Source organism: Mustelus asterias, chromosome 2 (genome assembly GCF_964213995.1).
Source record: "Mustelus asterias chromosome 2, sMusAst1.hap1.1, whole genome shotgun sequence".
NCBI classification, from domain to species: domain Eukaryota; kingdom Metazoa; phylum Chordata; class Chondrichthyes; order Carcharhiniformes; family Triakidae; genus Mustelus; species Mustelus asterias.
This window is the reverse complement of record NC_135802.1, coordinates 22,582,566-22,601,880: the sequence shown is the minus strand read 5'-3', so window position 1 is coordinate 22,601,880 and position 19,315 is coordinate 22,582,566. Positions and strand designations below refer to the sequence as shown.

The 19,315-nt window shown below is 41.5% G+C and overlaps 1 protein-coding gene across 5 annotated transcripts in view; it reads right to left on the bottom strand.

Moving 5' to 3' along the window:
* Positions 1 to 662: 662 nt before the first annotated feature.
* The window catches only part of rbm33a (RNA binding motif protein 33a), a 173,088-nt gene continuing 154,435 nt past the window's right edge, over positions 663 to 19,315 (bottom strand). For all 5 annotated transcript variants that reach the window (XM_078232269.1, XM_078232286.1, XM_078232260.1 and 2 more), the window contains 2 exons: positions 5,812 to 5,900; positions 663 to 3,968 (listed from right to left, as the gene is read on the bottom strand). In XM_078232269.1, coding sequence (XP_078088395.1) covers positions 3,917 to 3,968; positions 5,812 to 5,900 — 141 coding nt within the window. In that variant the 3' untranslated portion in view covers positions 663 to 3,916. The remainder of the gene's footprint in view (positions 3,969 to 5,811; positions 5,901 to 19,315) is intronic.

The following is a 19,315-nucleotide window of genomic DNA, read 5'->3' as shown; positions in this document are numbered from 1 at the left end:
CTTAGAGCATGTTTCATGAACCATCAAGTTATGAGTTCCCAAAACTAGCAGAAACCGTGGTCTACATTTTAAAATTGGCATCAAGAGCTCAGCTGACATGGTTTAGAACACGAAACCACGGTCCCCATAGTAAAGTAACAGCATAATTCAATGTTTCCTCGAGCACATCATTTGTCTGTGGCATTAGTTTACCGCTTCCATAGTCATAAAATGTTGGTTATCCTAGCACATCAAGACAACCACTAATTTTAGAATACTGTATGTAGGAGACGTAAAAATGGACAATTGTATACATTGCAAGCAGCCTCCCTCTACAAAGGTGAATCTCTTTAAACTAGCAATGTGTCCAGACTCATCACTGACAATACAAAGTTATACTTTCTACAATGTGCAAGGCAACCAATTTAGAAGCTATATAGTGCAAACAAAATATCAATAAACCTTCAGAAAATAATGCAATCTAATTTAATTTAAATCATTCTATATTAAAACTCAACTATAACAGTCAAATTTGTGTTTAAACCACTGTGCACCCCACTACTCACACAAGGGCTTTACTGTATGAGGGATTTTTAAAATTTGGCTCCACATACACACAGAAGCGTTGGTAAAATATCATCCCTGAGTAAGAAGACCCATGTAAATAAACAGGAGAAAGTACATATGGAAGAACTGTGATCTTTATAAAAATGTATTAATACACAGGATGTCTTGTTTCAGGTCAATAAGTCATTGCATCCAATAAACTTTGAAATAAAATACATGGAAAAAACAGTCAACTTCAGAAATAATTAGCAAATGCACAACGTCTAAAAAGTAGATGAACACCACGTATGATGACTTTAAAGCATTTTGCTCTAATTACATGCTGTCATACAAATGTTTCTTTGCATTTTAAGTGAAACCAACTAATGTGCAGTGAACAACTCTGATGATGGTTGCAGCACATCTTCCCCTATGCGCCTACAGTTTTACCACACTTATGTCCTTAATATGACATATCCTATCCTGCCATCTATTCCCTCTAGCAACATGGCCATTAACAAGTGACTTCTATATCAACCGGAAAACACTCCTCTCTCAAAAGCAATGCGAGTCACTGCTTCAATATTGCAAACATTATATATATATTACATACAATATATATATAATACGCTAGCCATATATATTGTTGCTGGGAATATGCACGAGTTGTCGCCCATTTGGTTTTCCAAATTGAAGATGTTAGAAATGTAAACATCAAAGGAAAACAAAATGTCTGACTCGAGTTTTATGCACATCACACAAACCCAAATAAATGAGAGAAAAAAATAAAGGCCAGCAACCCTTACCATTTGTAATACATTTTAATCCATCTATATGTGATCATGATACAATCAAATTGTTCCTCATCTAGCAGGGACTGGCACAGACAGGCAAGATACTTCTTCCTCAAGTCTGTGGTGGGCCTGATAAAACTAAAATGAAAATCTGCATGATACTTTCAATCCTTGCGCTAACTCAGGATTCAGCATCCAATACAAAAAAGGACAGCTCGCACACAAGTTCAGTTTATTCCTAACTCTACAACCGCCACCTCCTATCATTGGAAATTTCCTACTGCTTATTCTTTTTTGTAGGTCTGCATCGTCAGTGATAAACCTCCAATGTCAAGCGTAAGAAACTGCATTTTACAACCACAAATCAGCATTAACAGAAAATGCAGTTAACATACTGATCTATCTGATGAAAGCAATTAAAAATCCTCAATGAGCTGCAACATCTGACAAATCTGGGAATTAATCAATGAATCTGAAACATTTTGTTCCCCTATAATTGTTAGATAGTTTCATTAAATGGGGTTGCAGAGGGCAAACTCTCTCAAAGAATGTATTAAAATCTTACTGTAAACACCCAGATATTTTTCACCTCATTGCAAGTCAGATTCCAAAGCCCCTTTGACTATCAAATCTGCCATGACAGTTTCTACAGCTGTACTCCAGCTAAATACTAATCTGAATGCCGACTAGGTCAAACAAAAGCTGACTTAATTGCACAATTTCCTTCTGCACAGAATGATCGAGATGCAGGTGATACAATTAGCTGAATGCTGCAACTCCAATTCACAATCTTCTAAATAGGAGGAAAATTACTCTCCCTCACACAAAGATACTTGATAAAACGTGTTCTGAGATACAGACTTGCGAGAGGTCTATGCAGCACACACTTAAAAATAAAAATAAAATCGTTCTCTCTTCTCACACACCCCCCCACCCCAACCCCCACAACAAGCCCCAACCAAAAAGTGCCTTGAGAAACAACTGCATTTCTGAAGGTCTCAGTTTTTGTCATCAGCAAGAAGCAGAGGCCCATCTGTTTTGGCAGTCTGGTGGTTGGATAATTCCACCAGCAGATCCAAGACGTGAAACTGAGCAAGTCAGGAGTCATCGCCTGTGGCAGTGAAACATTTGTTTATTCAGATGGCTGGAATTCAGCAGATATGATGGTTAAAAAAAAGTCACTAACCAGCAGACAGGCGAATGAAAACCTGATTCTGGGGTTTAATGTACATCAATGTCTGTTGGAGCTCAGCAGTTTATAATACTTAAATACAAACTGAAAATGTTTCACAGTAAGTAATAAATTACTACCGCCACAGTGATGAATGCTCTACGGTACAACCATGGACAAAATATTCAACACACTGCGGAAAGCCCAGAACTCGTCCTCAGTTCAAACACAATCTCATGGTCTATTATGTGGAGCAAACCAACTACAGATTAGCATGTAGCAACGTGACAGGACTCTCATTCTGCTCGTGCCCTGGCAGTCCTCACACACTGTCTGTAATTGAATCTATCCATAGCACTAAACCCATTTGCACCCTTGTCTACCACTCAAGTAACAGATAGCTGCTTTCCAGACGATCAGGTATTTTGGATATTTAGCACAAAGGTTAGGCCTTCAAGATGATTTTGCCTAGAATAGGTTGAAAACCTTCACAGTTTAGCTTTTAAGTTAAATAGTCTTTGAGATTTCATTGCTTGTTGAACAATTAGAAGGGATCGGAATGTGTTTTTGTAGTCTCTCGTTTTTCACTTCAAGTCATTTTCGGTTCAAATTATGCCTTTCATTAAGATTAATAATGTGCATCTCAATGACAGAACTGATTGATATTATTTTCAACTATTTCCCAGTGAAGCTTTTGCTAGAAAACAAAAATAAAATCCCAATCTCCAACCAACAGGCAAGTCCCCTCATCAAATACACTGCCTTCAAATTTCTTTCTAGCATTATCAATCTTATGGTTCAGCACATTTCAAGAGGTTTAAAACAATGGACTAATTTGCATTTGAAACTCAAAGTCATCGGCATGCATTTCTCAATGCAATTCTGAGTTCCTTTCAGCTAATTCTTACTTTAGAAGGGCAAAATGATGCACTATTTTGAAGCTAGCCATGCTATAGGTACAAAATAGTTTAAAAAGGGGCCTATATTTAGCACCTAAATATAAACCTGCAAGGAAAGTCTGCAGCAACCATTATCTAGTGTTATTCACCATTGAAGTCCTCTATTACGTTTGATAAGCAGCTGTCCTACTTCTACAGTGCCTACTTCAGTCACTGTTCACAGTTAAGTCATTCTTTTGTGGCATTTTGAATCCACAAGAGGTGTTTTTGCCAAAGACTTTGTTCCATTTGGTGACAATAAACAATAAACATGTAGAAACAAGAGTACAAACATAGTCTTCTTCAGTGGCATCACATCCTTCATCCCACACTGGACCTGGGCCAACTCCTTTGGTTTCACCAATTTAACAGCATACACACTGGCTAGAAATTGATCACCGTATGATAGTTCAGCCATTTCACATCTTCACTTGACTTGATCTGAGCTTCTGCACTAGAACGAAGCTTTGTTTTCAATCAAAGAATAATCATTCATCCATGATCAGTGCCACATTGATATGAGACAGATCAATCATGTGCCTGCAAAATGTGCAAGGAACAAGTAATGCAAAACAATCAAAAAGGTTTCCAGGGTTAAATGAATGCATGTAGACAGTCAACAAGTGTTGTAAATATCGCTCCTGTTCATTTGGAATTTTTTTAAACGTTATGATTAAACATGAAATAACAAATGAAAGCCCAAGTGTCGCCACTTTATGGGGTTTGATGTCTTAGTTATGTTGCACCTACAAAGCAAAAATTCAAATGCGTAGCTCAGACAGCGCAAAATTGGGAAATTAGAGATGATCAAACGTATAGTCAACGAGCCAAGTTTCATGTTAACTTCTGATGGTGGGGAAGGTGTGGTGATACAAGGAGTTAGGGAGACAGCGTGCAGCAGAATGTTAACTGATAGCTCTGCTACTAATGATGGAACAGAGGCAGGGGTTGCGCATAGTAACTGAAAGAAACATAGAAAATAGGTGCAAGAGTAGGCCATTTGGCCCTTCGAGTCTGCACCACCATTCAACATGATCATGCACTCAGTATCTCACTCCCGCTTTCTCTCCATACCCCATGATCCCTTTAGCCGCACGGGCCACGTCCAACTCCCTCTTGAACGTATTTACCAAAATGGCCCCAACAGTTTTTTGATGATAGAGAATTCCACAGGTTCACAACTCGAGTGAAGGAGTTCTTCCTCATCTCAGTTCTTATTCTTAGACGGTGACCCTAGTTCTGGACTTCCTCAACAATCGGGAACATTCTCCCTGCATCTAGCCTGTCCAGTCCCATCAGGATTTTATATGTTTCTATGAGATCCCCTCTCATTCTTCTAAAGGAACAAATTTGTATTTATATAATCTCAAAATAATTGTAAAGGACTTTATTACTAAGCAAGTACTTTTGCAATGTAATGTAATTCTGAGTATAGTAGGCCATTTAACCCCTCGAGCTTACTCTGTCATTCAATTTAAATAATTTTCTGCTAGTCTATCCGTCCAGCCAAAGTGGACAACATTTTCCCCCATACTTCTGCCAATTTTGTTTGCAACTCACAACCTATTTACAGTACATCCCTTCGCAGACTTTTTGTATCCTCATCACAACTTACTTTCCTACCTTTGTATCATCAGAAAATTTGACAATACATTTGATCCCTCCATCCAAGTAATTAATACTGGATTTAGAACAGTTGAGGCCCTAGCACTAAGCTCTGTGGTATTCCACTAGTTATAATTTCCCAACGAGAAAACAATCCACTCGTCCCGATTCTTTCAGTAATAACTGAGGGGATGAATGACTGTAGCACTGTATGGAATGGATGACGGCAGCAGAGGTCTAGATGACTTTGTTGGCTATGAGCATTTTAGAAAAGTCCAAGTCTAGAGATGATAGAAGCTTTTTAACCCATGAAAAGCTGGCTGAAAAAATTTACTTGCCCAGAGCAATCTTGAGGGGCCTTGAGATTTTTAATGCTTGGGTTCCTTAACACCCTGCAGGCCAGCTAGGAGAGGCGTTCAGTGGCTACTTGGTAGGCCAAGGAAGTGGCGCATGTGGAGGTGGGCATGAAGTACAGGGTTCCACAGGCTTGAAGCAATCCCTGTACTTTGCCTTTGGGATCTCCACTTATTTTTCTGCAGGTTTTATATGTCAGAGCAACCACGGCAGTGGTCTGAAATAGTAGGTAATTGGGTCTCTATCCTCTCTTAGAGAAAGGACCCAGTTACCATATATTAATGAGGTGTCTGTACAATTAGGCTGAAGGTACAACTTTCCACTTGGCTTATATGCTTTATTGCTAAACTTGACCAAATTGTACCATAAGCATTTTCTGAAAATTTCCTTTTCCAATGTTAAAACAGCAGTGATGACTATTTACCTGTGGAATTTCTGCTGAAATGCTGATGCATGGGCAGGTTCCCTGAACTTTGCAAGCGCCTTGCGTTGCTCTCGCATCATCTTGAAGTCCTGCAATAACATGTTAAAAAGGCATAAAGAAGGTGTTTTGTAGTGTGATCTTGGAAAAAGGGTGGTGGAAGCAGATTCAATAGCAACTTAAAAGGAAATTGGTTAAATGTTTGCAGAATTAATTTGGTTTTAATGAGCAAGGCAGTAGGGTTAATTAGACAGCTGTACCAAAGAGCACAGATACGATTTTCTGTGCTGTATCAGTATGTGTTTCTATAATATGGCAATTCATGTTTACTTACTTCCAGCTAAATGACAGCAGAATAAATCCCATATAACTTAAATAAACAAAATTGTGCTAATTACAAGCTGGCAATAGCTATTAACAGTAGTCAAGTAAAATTACTAGCATCCAAAAATAAAGCACATCTCATTCAATCCATTTACTTAAAATGTAAAAATATTATTAAAAATTCATCAAGCTCTCCTTACTATTAATTTTGTTAATCTTCAACTTTTAGAACAAAGAAATTTACAGATCAGGAACAGGCCCTTCGGCCCTCCAAGCCTGCACCCACCATGCTGCCCATCTGAGCTAAAACCATCTACACCCTTCTATCTCTCTATTCCCATCATTTCATGTATTTGTCAAGACGTCCTTTAAAAGTCACTATTGTATCTGCTTCCACTACCTCCCCCTGCACGAGTTCCAGGCACCCACCACTCTCTGTAATAAACCTATCTCGTACATCTCCTTTAAACCTTGCCCCTCGCACCTTAAACCTATGCCACTTAGTCATTGACTCTTCCACCCTGGGAGAAAGTTTCTGACTATCCACTCTGTCCATGCCCCTCATAATCTTGTAGACTTCTATCAGGTCGCCCCTCAACCTCCGTCGTTCCAGTGAGAACAAATCAAGTTTCCCCCAACCTCTCCTCATACCTAATGCCCTCCATACCAGGCAACATTCTGGTAAATCTCTTCTGTACCCTTTCCAAAGCCTCTACATCCTACTGGTAGTGTGGCTATCAGAATTGAACACTATTTCAAGTGCGGCCTAAGGTTCTATAAAGCTGCAACATTACTTGCCAATTTTTAAATTCAATGCCACAGCCGATGAAGGCAAGCATGCGGTATGCCTTCTTGACTGGCATGGTGGCACAGTGGTTAGCACTCCTGCCTCTCAGCACCAAAGACGAGGGTTTAATTCCCAGCTTCACTGTTTGTGTGGAGTCTGCACATTCTCCCGTGTCTGCGTGAGTTTCCTCCGGGTGCTCCGATTTCCTCCCACAGTCCAAATGATGTGCTGGTTTGTTGCTTTGGCCATGCTAAATTCTCCCTCAGTGTACCCAAACAGGCGCGCCAGAGTGTGGCAACTAGGGGATTTTCACAGAAACTTCATTGCAGTGTTAATGTAAGCCTACTTGTGACACTAATAAATAAACTTGTGTTGCCACTTTGTGATCTCTGGACTTGTACACCCAGATCCCTCTTAAGGGATTTACTGTGTATTTCCCCAACTGTATTAGGCCTTCCAAGATGCACTACCTTACATTTGTCTGGATTAAACTCCAACTTTTGTGTTATTTTCCTTATTCTTCTTGGATGCCTCAAGTTTTCTTTCACAATGGATTGCCTGAACATCAGATATTGTGTTATGGATGAGTCAGAAATTTTTTGAACTCAACTCAAAGATCAAAGCCATGCTATTCAACGCTCATCAGAAGTTCAGCCTCGAAGTTTCCCTCCCCACCTTCAAATCCCATCTCCTTTACAGATGCTCTCAGGTTGAGTCTAATCATGCACAATTTCAGTGCTCTGTTTGATCAAAAATAGTTTTAAACCTCACACCTGATACATCGTCAAGATTCCACTTCTAACATAACACCAATCGTAGCCAGCCTTATTTTCTCCATACCTTGCATCATCCACATCTGCAACTTCCTCCAGCCTGACATCCAGTGTGTATTACTATTCTTCTGATTTTGATCAGGGCACTATCACAGTATATTCTGACCTGATCCTCAGTTGACGCCAGAGAAAGAAATCCAGTTGGTTTTGAATACTGATACTCAGGCTCGGAATTATGCCTCAATATCTGCCTTCATTGAACTGATTGGCAGACCAGAGATTAATGTTTGATATTGGCTAAATGTCATCTAACTGGTACACAGTTATCACATCAACCACATCAACACAGTTATCTGCAGAGCCATCAGCAGCAGCTCATATATTCTGAAAGCATTCTTTCAATCTAAAGAACTCTGCTAATCAACAAATTCAAAAAGAAAAAAAAGTTTCCAGTCCTGGTTTCCAAGAGGTTCTCAATTTTCTAGAAGTCCTGATCAATAGCAATCCGCTGCTAACTTGAATGCTAGTTGGAAGTACCTAAAACTCTGGAAACTTCAATACCAAGCCAATATACAACTTAGAAAATACTGACCAGTGAGGTAGGTTAAACAGTTAATATTTACTCAATGCCCACATAGACAGTCATGTCCTCTAGTAAAATTAGATGGTATGCAACCAGATAAGAATCGTGGTAAGCAGAGAGAGCTGAACAAGATAACTGATAGCAGGCCCTGATGGACCAGCATCATAATGCAATGTTTTGTTATTGCCAAGTATCATGGAGCATCCAATCTAGTCCACCTTCGAATCAATTGTGTTAACTTAGTCCAAAGCTACTGGAATCATACATCTCAGCAGAAAACACAGTATTACAGCCAGAGCAACATCTTAAGGACAAGACAAAGCAGTCCACTTTATCAGCACCCTGCCCACCACTGGTGCATAGTGGCAGTAGTACCATTTACAAAATGAACTGCAACAACTTGGTAAGGCTCCTTCAACAGCAACTTCCTAACCTACGACCACGATCACCTAAAAGAACAAGGACAGCAGACTTATGGAAACACCACCATCTGCAAGTTACCTTCAAAGTCTCACACCGTCCTGACTTGAGACTACATCCCTGTTGCGGGGTCTTTTCAGAGACTAGGTATTGCCAAAAACTTCAGCTAATACAAAGACTCACAAAGTCAGTGTCCCGGTTAAAGACGTATCTTTATTTCACCAACGATTGACGGGAGAGATTAGCATTGGGCAGTCCAACGCCTCTCGAAAAGAGAAGGCCATAAGCATTCCAAAACCACCCCGAAGTTACAATGCATTAGTCAGGTCAATTGTACATTTCTCAAGTTTTACTTTTCACGTCTTTCCAGTAGTTATGAACCAGTCATCATTAGTACAAATCAGTTACTGCTAACAGTTGTCAAATACCTTAGCCAATTAAATTATACCCTCTGACATCATGGCATTTCATTGGTCCGCAGAATCCGGATGCTTCTCCTGTCACTTAGCAATTCCAGATGCTTAGCTACAAAGGTCAAAGTTACTGTTCCCACCAACTCTCATTTACGTCAATGGCCGAACCAGACAGTTGAAGTTCTCAAGTCTGAGAAGCACCAACTTATCAGGACAGCTTGAACAGCCCTATTCATAATGTGGCTTTGGGAACCATACTGCTCGTAACTTTTACTGATAAAACTATACGCATTCTGTGGTTTCATTGTTCCAAAGAATGTGGTTCATCTCGCTAAGTCTTCATTGCATCATGCCCCGCAGCAGCCTGCCTTTGGCTAAAATGTACAATTACTTTAAAAATACAGCTAAAATACATTTTAAAATCCAAAATACACGTTTAAATCAGAAATAATTGTTCAAATCTCTTACTTGTTTAAATCTCTTGCTGTGTTTATACTGTCTTCATGTCGACAGTTCTCCTGTTAGTCTGAGAGTCTGATCTGAGGTCATTTCACTCAGTGCTGGTAATTTATTAATGTCTTAAATCCCTAATAGTTGGAAATTTCCTTAACCTATTATGAATTTCTCCAACAATCCCCATGTATGGCTGCAGGACTGATGCAGAAATTAGTCACATTTCTGGAAAAAGTGAAGGTTATTCCAAAGGGATAGTTTCCACCTAATCCAAAGTTACACCTTGAACATATCGTAAATAGAGCAGTGGTAAAGGATTTAACCAAGGGTGGTCCAACACCTAGCCCGATCCCCAAAGCCTCTGTATCCGGTCCGCAAAAACACTGTTCAAATTACGGGAACTTTGAACGTAAACCTAATAGCAGCAAATTCAGGAATATATAAATCTCTGATTGGAGAGTGAATGGACACACCTTTTACCCTTCCCCACCCCACATGCTGTCTCTTGGCCTCCTGCACAAGTACCAAATGAAGAACAGGACCAAGATGACAGAGCAAGTGGGAAGGCTATGAGGAAAAGGCAAGGGGTCAAGAAAGAAGTGGTTACCAGGTTGGCAAGCAGGAAGCAATAAATGTCCAGCAATCGAGAGGAGCTTGGAAAAGGTCCCAGCAGCAGCTGGAGGTTGGGAAAGGGCCCAGGAGTGGGTAGAGGTCAGGGAGAGTGTGTGTGCAAGTGAGCGAGGGAGTCCGAGAGTGAGTCTATTGTCTGAATTCTTTGGATGGTGGGAAATGAGACCCTGCCATTGGAAGGCACCCTGCCAACTTTGTGGCACAATGGGACAGTGGTTAGCATTGTTGCCACACAGAGCCAGGGATCCAGGTTCAATTCCAGCCTCGGGTCACTGTCTGTGTGGCGTTTGCACGTTCTCCCCTTGTCTGTTTGGGTTTCCTCCAGATGCTCCAGTTTCCTCCAACAGTCAAAAGATTTGTAGCTTGGGTGTATTGGCCATGCTAAATTGTCCCTTGGTATCCAGATGTGTAGATTAGGTGGATTAGCTATGGTAAATGCGGAGGGTTAAGGGCGGGGAGGGAGGAGGGGCATGGGGGTAAGATCAGAGGCAGCCAAACTACCCTCCAGTGAGCAGTAATTGGCTGTACGTGGGACCTCTGCACCTCAGCTCGGAGAAAGTCCTGGGCCTGAGCGCGCTGCTGGCCACTCTTCTCACCAGTCCTTCCAGTAACAGCGCTGTAGAGGCCCTAAGAGAACGTTGGATACTAAGTCCGGGAACTGTGTGTGAGCAAGTGCCAGAGCATGCACGCGAGGAGTGACAGTGAGCACGAGCGTGTGCATCAGTGTGAGCAAGTGAATGTCAGTGTGAACGAGTGTGTGTGTATGCGCACAGTGTGAAAGGGGGAGAGAACGAGAATAAGGGACAGGCTGGATTTAAACCAATACTGCAGGATGGTAGGGAAAAAGTGATGGGTAGGTTTGGTAAAGGAAAGCATTTCCTGATAACACTCGATGTGGCCCCAGCCAGATTTTAACGGTTAGCTAAACAACTAGTTCCAGTGGCACCTGTCCCTTACCAGTATTGTACAGAAACAGCCAGTAGTCATGCGTAGTCTTCAAAAACGACTGTAGATGAGATATTCAGTCATTCAGAAGAGGCAACTTCCGCTTCGATGCCCTACATACTAAGGATAATTCTGGTGCTTGTGAAAAACTAGGTTTGATCTTCCTGGTCCATGTGGTTCAGTGACTCACTGGATAAACTCGCTGAGCCATCAGGGAGCTCGTTATACAGATTTTCACCAAAAGACAGTTTGTACTACTCACTCAGGGCTACCAATCCTCAGTCGTTTTCTTATTCAATTGCCTTATTTGCATATTTTATTCTGTTTTATGAACTAGAGGTACTTTCTTGCAGTCTGACTTCCTAACTACCCACTCAGTCTTTCATTTAGTGTCGGTTAATTAGTAGAGGCATTAGGTCTGACACTCAGTGCTCATTAAATTACCAAAGTGGGAACAGAATATCGACAGCTTTCTTCTGCTGCCATTAGCATTTTAGAATCTTTTTCAATTGAACACAACTACTTTTGAGTTAGTTAGCAGAGTGACCTGAAGACCTTTCTGTGAAAGACATTTTGACAGTAAACCTAAAGGCATATCAGGGAACACCTCCTTATGCCAAATGAGCATTATGGGTTGTGTGTGATAGCTACGGCTGACAGCTGAACTTAAAAGTTCCATTTAAAAGAAAATGCACGAGCTATACACAATTCCCCCAAATGCCTTTTTATATTATAGCAACAAGTCTGCAAAAAAATATTCTAGTGACTGCTACTTTTTTTCATCCTTGCCTCTTAAAAATAATCCAATTTTTTCCCCAACATGAAGCCGTACTTCGAAGATGGAGTACTTTGTAATCATGCAATAAGGAATTCATAATAGTGAAAACTCTCAGTAGTTCAATCAACAGAACCACCACTTTTAACAACTGTGTACCATTATGAATCTCAGAAATTCATTTATCTAAAGTGGCTTCATTTTCAGGAAAGGATATGTTTGTAGTCCAAGGGATATTTAATATAGTACTTTACTTTTTGGACTCTACAGGTTACACTCAAGAGAGCATGCCTCAGAGCATTCCACAATGAGGGGGAAAAAAACATGGTGCGCACTGAATCATAGAATCCCTACAGTACAGATGTAGGCCATTCGGTCCAGTGAGCCTGCACCAATAACAATCCCATCCGGGCCCTGTCCCCCACGTATTTATCATAACTAATTCCCCTGTCATTAAAGGGCAATTTAGCATTGTCAATCAACCTAACCGACACATCTTTGGAGTGTGGGAGGAAACCAGAGCACCTGGAGGAAATCCAGGTAGACACAGAGAGAACGTACAAACTCCACACAGTGACCCGAGGCCGGAATTGAACCCGGGTCACTGGCGCTGTGAGGCAGCATTGCTAGCCACTGTGCATAGGAAAGGCAAAAAACAAATCGGAGGCTGGTTGCAAGTCTTCAAGGAGCCTTTTGTAAACAGGGCAGCCAAGTGCTCCACATGACAGAAATAGTGCCTGAATAAGCTGGCTGTTCATGGCAGAGAAGTGGAATTGAGGGGTGAAAAATTTAAGTTTAAGTTTTTAAAGTTTATTTAGTGTCACAAGTAGGCTTACATTAACACTGCAATGAAGTTACTGTGAAAACCTCCCAGATGCCACATTCCGATGTCTGTTCAGGTACACTGGTGAAGAATTTAGCATGGCCAATGCACCTAACCAGCACGTCTTTCGAACTGTGGGAGGGATCCGGAGCACCTGGAGGAAATCCATGCAGACATGGGGAGAACATGCAGACTCTGCACAGACCCTAGCTGGGAATCGAACCCAGGTCCCTGGTGCTGTGAGGCAGCAGTGTTAACCACTGTGCCACCATGCTTAAGAGGAGTGCAGCATGTGCCCATAGATACAAGACAGGAGGTGATCACATAAATAGAGGCAATCAAAGCCATGGGAACATTTGAAATTCAGGGTAAATCAACATGCTGGGGCATGGGAACATAGTGCAGCTTGGACATGGGTACTGGAAATACAAGACAATGTGGGTACACTGTAGGTTGCAGCTTGCAGGAGAATTGACACTTGGTTCAGAGAGGTGCTAACCAGAGTCAGATCAAGCTTCATTTCACAGATATTCAGTCGAAGGAAGTTTTTGCTTTTTCAGGTTTTGAAAATGAACTATTTTATTTCCAGCGAAGACTCTCACTTCCACCCTAACACTCCAAAGTCCCTTAAAGATCGATGCTGGCCACCTCCTCATCTACATGTTACCCCTTCAGGTTTACATCTGCCAATGCATAAATTTCCATACATCCATTGAAATGCCCTCAGCTGTACCATGACCATGTCTGTGGTGTCACGGCACGGTGGCACAGTGGTTGACACAGCTGCCTCACAGCACCAGGGACCAGAGTTCAATTTTGACCTTGAGTGACTGTGGATTTTTTGTATTCTCACCATGTCTGCATGGGTTTCCTTGGGGTGCTCCAGTTTCTTCCACAGTCCAAAGATGTGCACATTAGGTGGATTGGCCATTTTAACTGCCCGTGGTTACAGGGATAGAGCCTGGGTAAGATGCTCTTTTGGAAAGTTGCATGTACACTCAATGGGCTGAATAACCTCCTTCTGCACCGTAGAGATTCTATGATTCTAATCTGTGGTGTCAGCCTGTCCAACATCAACCTGAACATTGGGAAAACCAAAACCAGTTTTTATTTCAGTTCTCACCATTGACTTTGTTTCCCATCACCACCAATTCCACTGCCTTCCCTGGAAACTATGCCCGTCTCAGACAGTTGCAAAACCTTGAGATTCTATTCAATGCAGAACTGAGCTTCACTGTTGCTCCAACACATTCCTTGCTCTCAACACCTACCAGTAGCAGACTCCAACCTATGCAAATCTCTGCTGTCCCACACCAATTCCCACTCATCCATGTCTCTCTGGCTCCCTAATTTATTTAAAGCCCTCAAATCCCTCCAGGTTTGTTTCCCCTCATTTCTGCAACCCTATTCAAGCTCACTTCCCCCCTATCACAACAGTGACTACATTTCTACAAACTAGAGGACATAGGTTTAAGGTGAGAGGGGAGAGATACAAAAGTGTCCAGAGGAGCAATTTTTTCCACACAGAGGGTGATGAGTATCTGGAACAAGCTGCCAGAGGTAGTAGTGGAGGCGGGTACAATTTTGTCTTTTAAAAAACATTTAGACAGTTACATGGGTACAATGGGTATAGGGGGATATGGGCCAAATGCGGGCAATTGGAATTAGCTTAGGGGTTTTTTTTTAAAAAAAGGGCATCATGGACAAGTTGGGTCGAAGGGCCTGTTTCCATGCTGTAAACCTCTATGACTCTATAACCTACAAGACTTCTGACTAGCGTTTTATGCAACCCACTTCCATTTCCATTACCCAAACACTGGGAGTACAGCTACTTTAGCTCTACTCCCCAGAAGTCTCTCAACCAATGTGGGAAGGCAAAAATGAGATTGGTCTCTATACAACAAAATTAATAACTTGAGCATATAGTAGAATCGCAATATAAAGCTGTTACTAAGAGGAGAGAAAACATGCAAGTAGTACATTTAGATTACAGCTCATGTTAAGTAATGAACACATGTTGCTCCCATGGACTGAAGTGAACAGAATCTCTGATAAATAAAACATTTAAAATAGATTCGCCAACTTTTTTCGTTCAATCATCATCAAAAATGATCCTTTAGAAGAAACAACACCAAAACACTTGGTTATAGCGCAACATATTACTTGAAATTGTGTTGTGGCAAACTAAGTCTGCACAGACAGATGAATATATTAAAACAATTGTGTTTTCTTTCATCAGTCAAGCAGGATAATTAAGAATGAGCTGGACTTCTTAAGGCTGCAGCTGAAGGCCATACAAAAAGTGCATTATTTAAAAGGCATTTCATACAGCGTGTTGAAGAAGCCATGCACAACTGTTGATACAAAATTTGCAGGTTTTCGAAGAGTTTAGTAATACAGTACTATCTGACAGCATTTATCAAATGTTGGCTTTGTGACAAAAGCTTCCCCTTCAAGTTTGCGCAATTAAAAAAACATAATTGATCATTCTGTGTGTGTGTAGCAAGGGGAATCTTTTTTTGAGAAGTAACTGGAGACATAAACCTAGAAGCATTCTCTGTTACAAACACAAATTAAAAGGTAAATTATTCACTCTAAGATTCAGCAATCAGCTCCCTTTGATGAAGTTGCACACAATACGTCCTACCTAACTGGAAAGATTGGTGTTATCTGTCCCTTGAACAAATCCTGGCAGAAACCCAAGTAATGCTGTTCCTGCACATATTAACACCTAATTAGGGTCACATTGAAAACAGAAGAGGGATGGAGAATGAAAATAGAAAGAGAAGGGAAAGGGAGTAAAGTAAAAATGAAATCTTCTGTTAATAAGACATTAACTGAATACAATTTATTCTCAATAAAGCAATGCCCTTTTTGTGCATTACAATTTGAATTCACCAATAATCCAAATTAAACAGAGGAGCGAATAATTTAAATCACTAAATAATTTTGAAACAAAGAACTTCAAGTTACAAATAGAATGCATAAGGAAAACATCACAGAACCACAACCCTGTATCATGATCTGCTACAAATATCTATCAAATTTTCCCTGGTCTCTGATTCAACTGCACCCTGTGGCAAAGCATTCTGCGTTCCAAAAATCCTCTAAAGAAATCTTTACTCATTGTGACAATTTTTAAATTGATGACCCCTCATCACTAATGCTCTGGAGGAAACAATCCTTCCCAATTTACCCCATCAAAACCTTTCATAGCCTCAAAAATGTCTATTAAATTGCCTTGGCCTTCTCTGCCCCATTGGAAATAGTCCCAGAATCACAGCTCTCCTCATAACTCTGATTTCCCAGCCAAAATACCATCTTGGGTGAATCTATGGTGAACTGTTATCCAAAATTTTACACATTAGATATATGTGCCAAAGATTTCAGATGTGACAAAACACACTTGTAAATAAAGTGAGTTGGAAAGCGTGTCACTGGTCATATGCTGTACAATGAGCATTGAACTCACAAGCATGTGTACTTCAATCTTTTTATCTATTAAATAAACAACAGAGTGCAAGTGTGTTTTGCTCATTATTACTTCATTAATTAGTTTATCAGTTAACAGCTAAGATTGTGTCAGTAAACTTCAGCACCATGGAAACATTGTACTGAAGGGGGAGCTGGCATTGTGGTCAGTTTGACCAATCAGGTCAACATAAGAAAGCAGCCAAGGTAAAAGAAGTGGTTTGAACAGGGCACGTTGTGAAGGACAAGTGAAAATCTCTGGATGGAGACTAGGGATGGGTCTGGCAAGTCTTGCTCTGCGGGTCAACATCCTCAGCCACATCCCCAAGGATATGCTGTTCAGGGAAGCAGCTTATGTCAAGGGACCAGCAGAGCATCCAAAGCTCTGATTCAAGGATGTGGTCAAAAGAGACATGAAAGTCCTCAATATCAATCTTGACAAGTGGAAGACTCTAGCTGATGAATGGTGCAAATGGCGATACCAGCTGTGGGCAGGACTTCACCACCATAACACATGGTTTCAGAAGCTCCAAAGCAGATATCAGTCCTTCACAAGGCGCCAGTGTTTTGAGTCCAGATGACCTTTTGTCAAAGCTTGAGCTTTGATAAAGGGACATCTGGACGTGAAACGTCAGCTCTTTTCTCTCCTTACAGATGCTGCCAGACCTGCTGAGATTTTCCAGCATTTTCTCTTTTGCTTTCCAGAATTGGCTTGGTCAGCCAGCAAAAGAGGTGTAGATGATCTCACCTGACCTCAGGATGCCAATCACAACTGCTGGCTAAAGCCCCAGAAGTTGCACCAACACGAATGGTGTTTGGTAAATTTATGGCAGAATACCCAATGTTGGTGAAATAGAAAGACTACAAAGTTTCACACTGCACGGTGAAAGATGTTAAGCAAAAACACATGAAAAGTACATCTACTTGTAAATTATGTAGTGGGTTTTCTCCAAAAGCTACATGTCTTGTCAGCAATTTCTACTGGCCAATACTGCTTCATATAACTGAGCTGCACGCAGCACCTCCAGCTACGGTTTAACCATTTTTATATGAAGACAGTGGGTCGGGCCTTGTTTTGGCAGGGGGGGGGGGGGGGAATGGGAGGGGAGGTGTTTAGTTATGTGCCATCGTGTGGATTGGGGAGATCCTGTTGGGTGCTGCAGGTATACATCTGTACAACGGTACCCAGAGTTAGAAGAGGTTTTAATTTTCAAACCTTTTCAGGATAACTATTGTTGCAACCCAATTGGAATCATCCAAAGTTTGAGATTTGAATCGCATTTTTCAGATAGCTCCCAGAGCATGGCAATTGCCGAAGGAAACTTTGCACTTCTGAGAAACTGCCATGTAAACCTTACCGGTGAACTTCCGAAGGAAATGCCCAGGGCATCTTTTTTTTCTTCATTAGTTCCATTTTTATTGAAACAGAGATGGGAGATACAATATAGGATTGAAAATTTATGAATGATTTTGATAGGATAAATAGGGAAGGAACTATTCTTCTTGTTGAAGAATCAGTCTCAAGCTTTCAACGTATACTAAATAGGTCTAATACAAATAGGAAATATGCAGTAAATGGCAGAACCCTTAAGAGTATTGATAGGCAGAGGGATCTGGGTGTACAGGTACACAGGTCACTGAAATTGGCAATGCAGGTGGAGAAGGTAGTCAAGAAGGCATATGGCATGCTTGCTTTCATCGGCCGGGGGCACTGAGTTAAAAAATTGTCAAATCATGTTGCAGCTTTATAGAACCTTAGTTAGGCCCACACTTATTGAGTATAATGTTCAATTCTGGTCACCAGACTACCAGAAGGATGTGGAGGCTTTGGAGAGGATACAGAAAAGATTTACCAGGATGTTGCCTGGAATGGAGGGCATTAGCTATGAGGAGAGGTTGGAGGAACTTGGTTTGTTCTCACTGGAATGACGGAGGTTGAGGGGCGACCTGATAGAAGTCTACAAGATTATGAGGGGCATGGACAGCGCGGATAGTCAGAAGGTTTTTCCCATGGTGGAAGAGTCAATTACTGGGGGGGGGGGGCATAGGTTTACGGTGCGAGGGGCAAGGTTTAAAGGAGATGTACGAGATAGGTTTATTACAGAGAGTGGTAGGTGCCTGGAACTCGCTGCCAGGGGAGGTAGTGGAAGCAGATACAATAGTGACTTTTAAGGGGCGTCTTGACAAATACATGAATAGGATGGTATTGGAGGGATATGGTCCCCGGAAGGGTAGGGGGTTTTAGTTGAGTCGGGCAGCATGGTCGGTGCAGGCTTGGAGGGCCGAAGAGCCTGTTCCTGTGCTTTTCTTTGTTCTTTGAAAAAAAGCTATGTTGCCACTTGAGCCTGCTTCCGCCATTCAAGAAGATCGTGGCTGATCTGTTTGTGTTAAGAATTCCACACCAGGTTACTCCCGATAACCTTTGATTCCTTTGCCTAACAAGAATCAACTCCCCCCTCATCTGTCCTAAAAGAGCAACCCTCAATTTTAAAATAGTGTCCCTAGTTCTGGACTCACCTGGAAGAGAAAACATGCTTGCCATGACCACCTTGTCAACTATCCAAAGTAACCATTTAAAATGAGTGTGAGGTGAGGGGCCAGGGAAAATGCCCTCTGGAAAAACCTGGCTGAAAATGTGGAATGGCTCGCCAGTGAATAGTTGAAGCACTGCACCTTTATTGTGCAAAGTAGGCAAACATTTGAAACCCGGGGTTCTGGGGATGCAATAGCACTAGAGTGTGTACACAGGAGGTTCACCAGAATGTTGCCTGGGATGAAGCATTTGAGCTACAAGGAGAGACTAGATAGGCTTGTTTTCTTCAGAGCAGAGAAGGCTGAGAGGGGGCATGATTGAGGTGTATAAGATTATTAGGGGTATGGACAGGATGAGTAGTGAGCAGCTGTTCCCCTTGGTTGAGGGGATATAGTTTTAGGGTAAGGGGCAGGAGATTCAGAGCGGATTTGAGAAAAATCTTTTTCACTCAGTGGTGGGAATGTGGAATGCATTGCCTGGGAAGGTAGTGGAGGCCAGAAAGCTTATAATCTATAAAAAATATTTGGATGAGCACTGGAAATATCAGAACATTCAAGGATATGGAACAAGTGCAGGA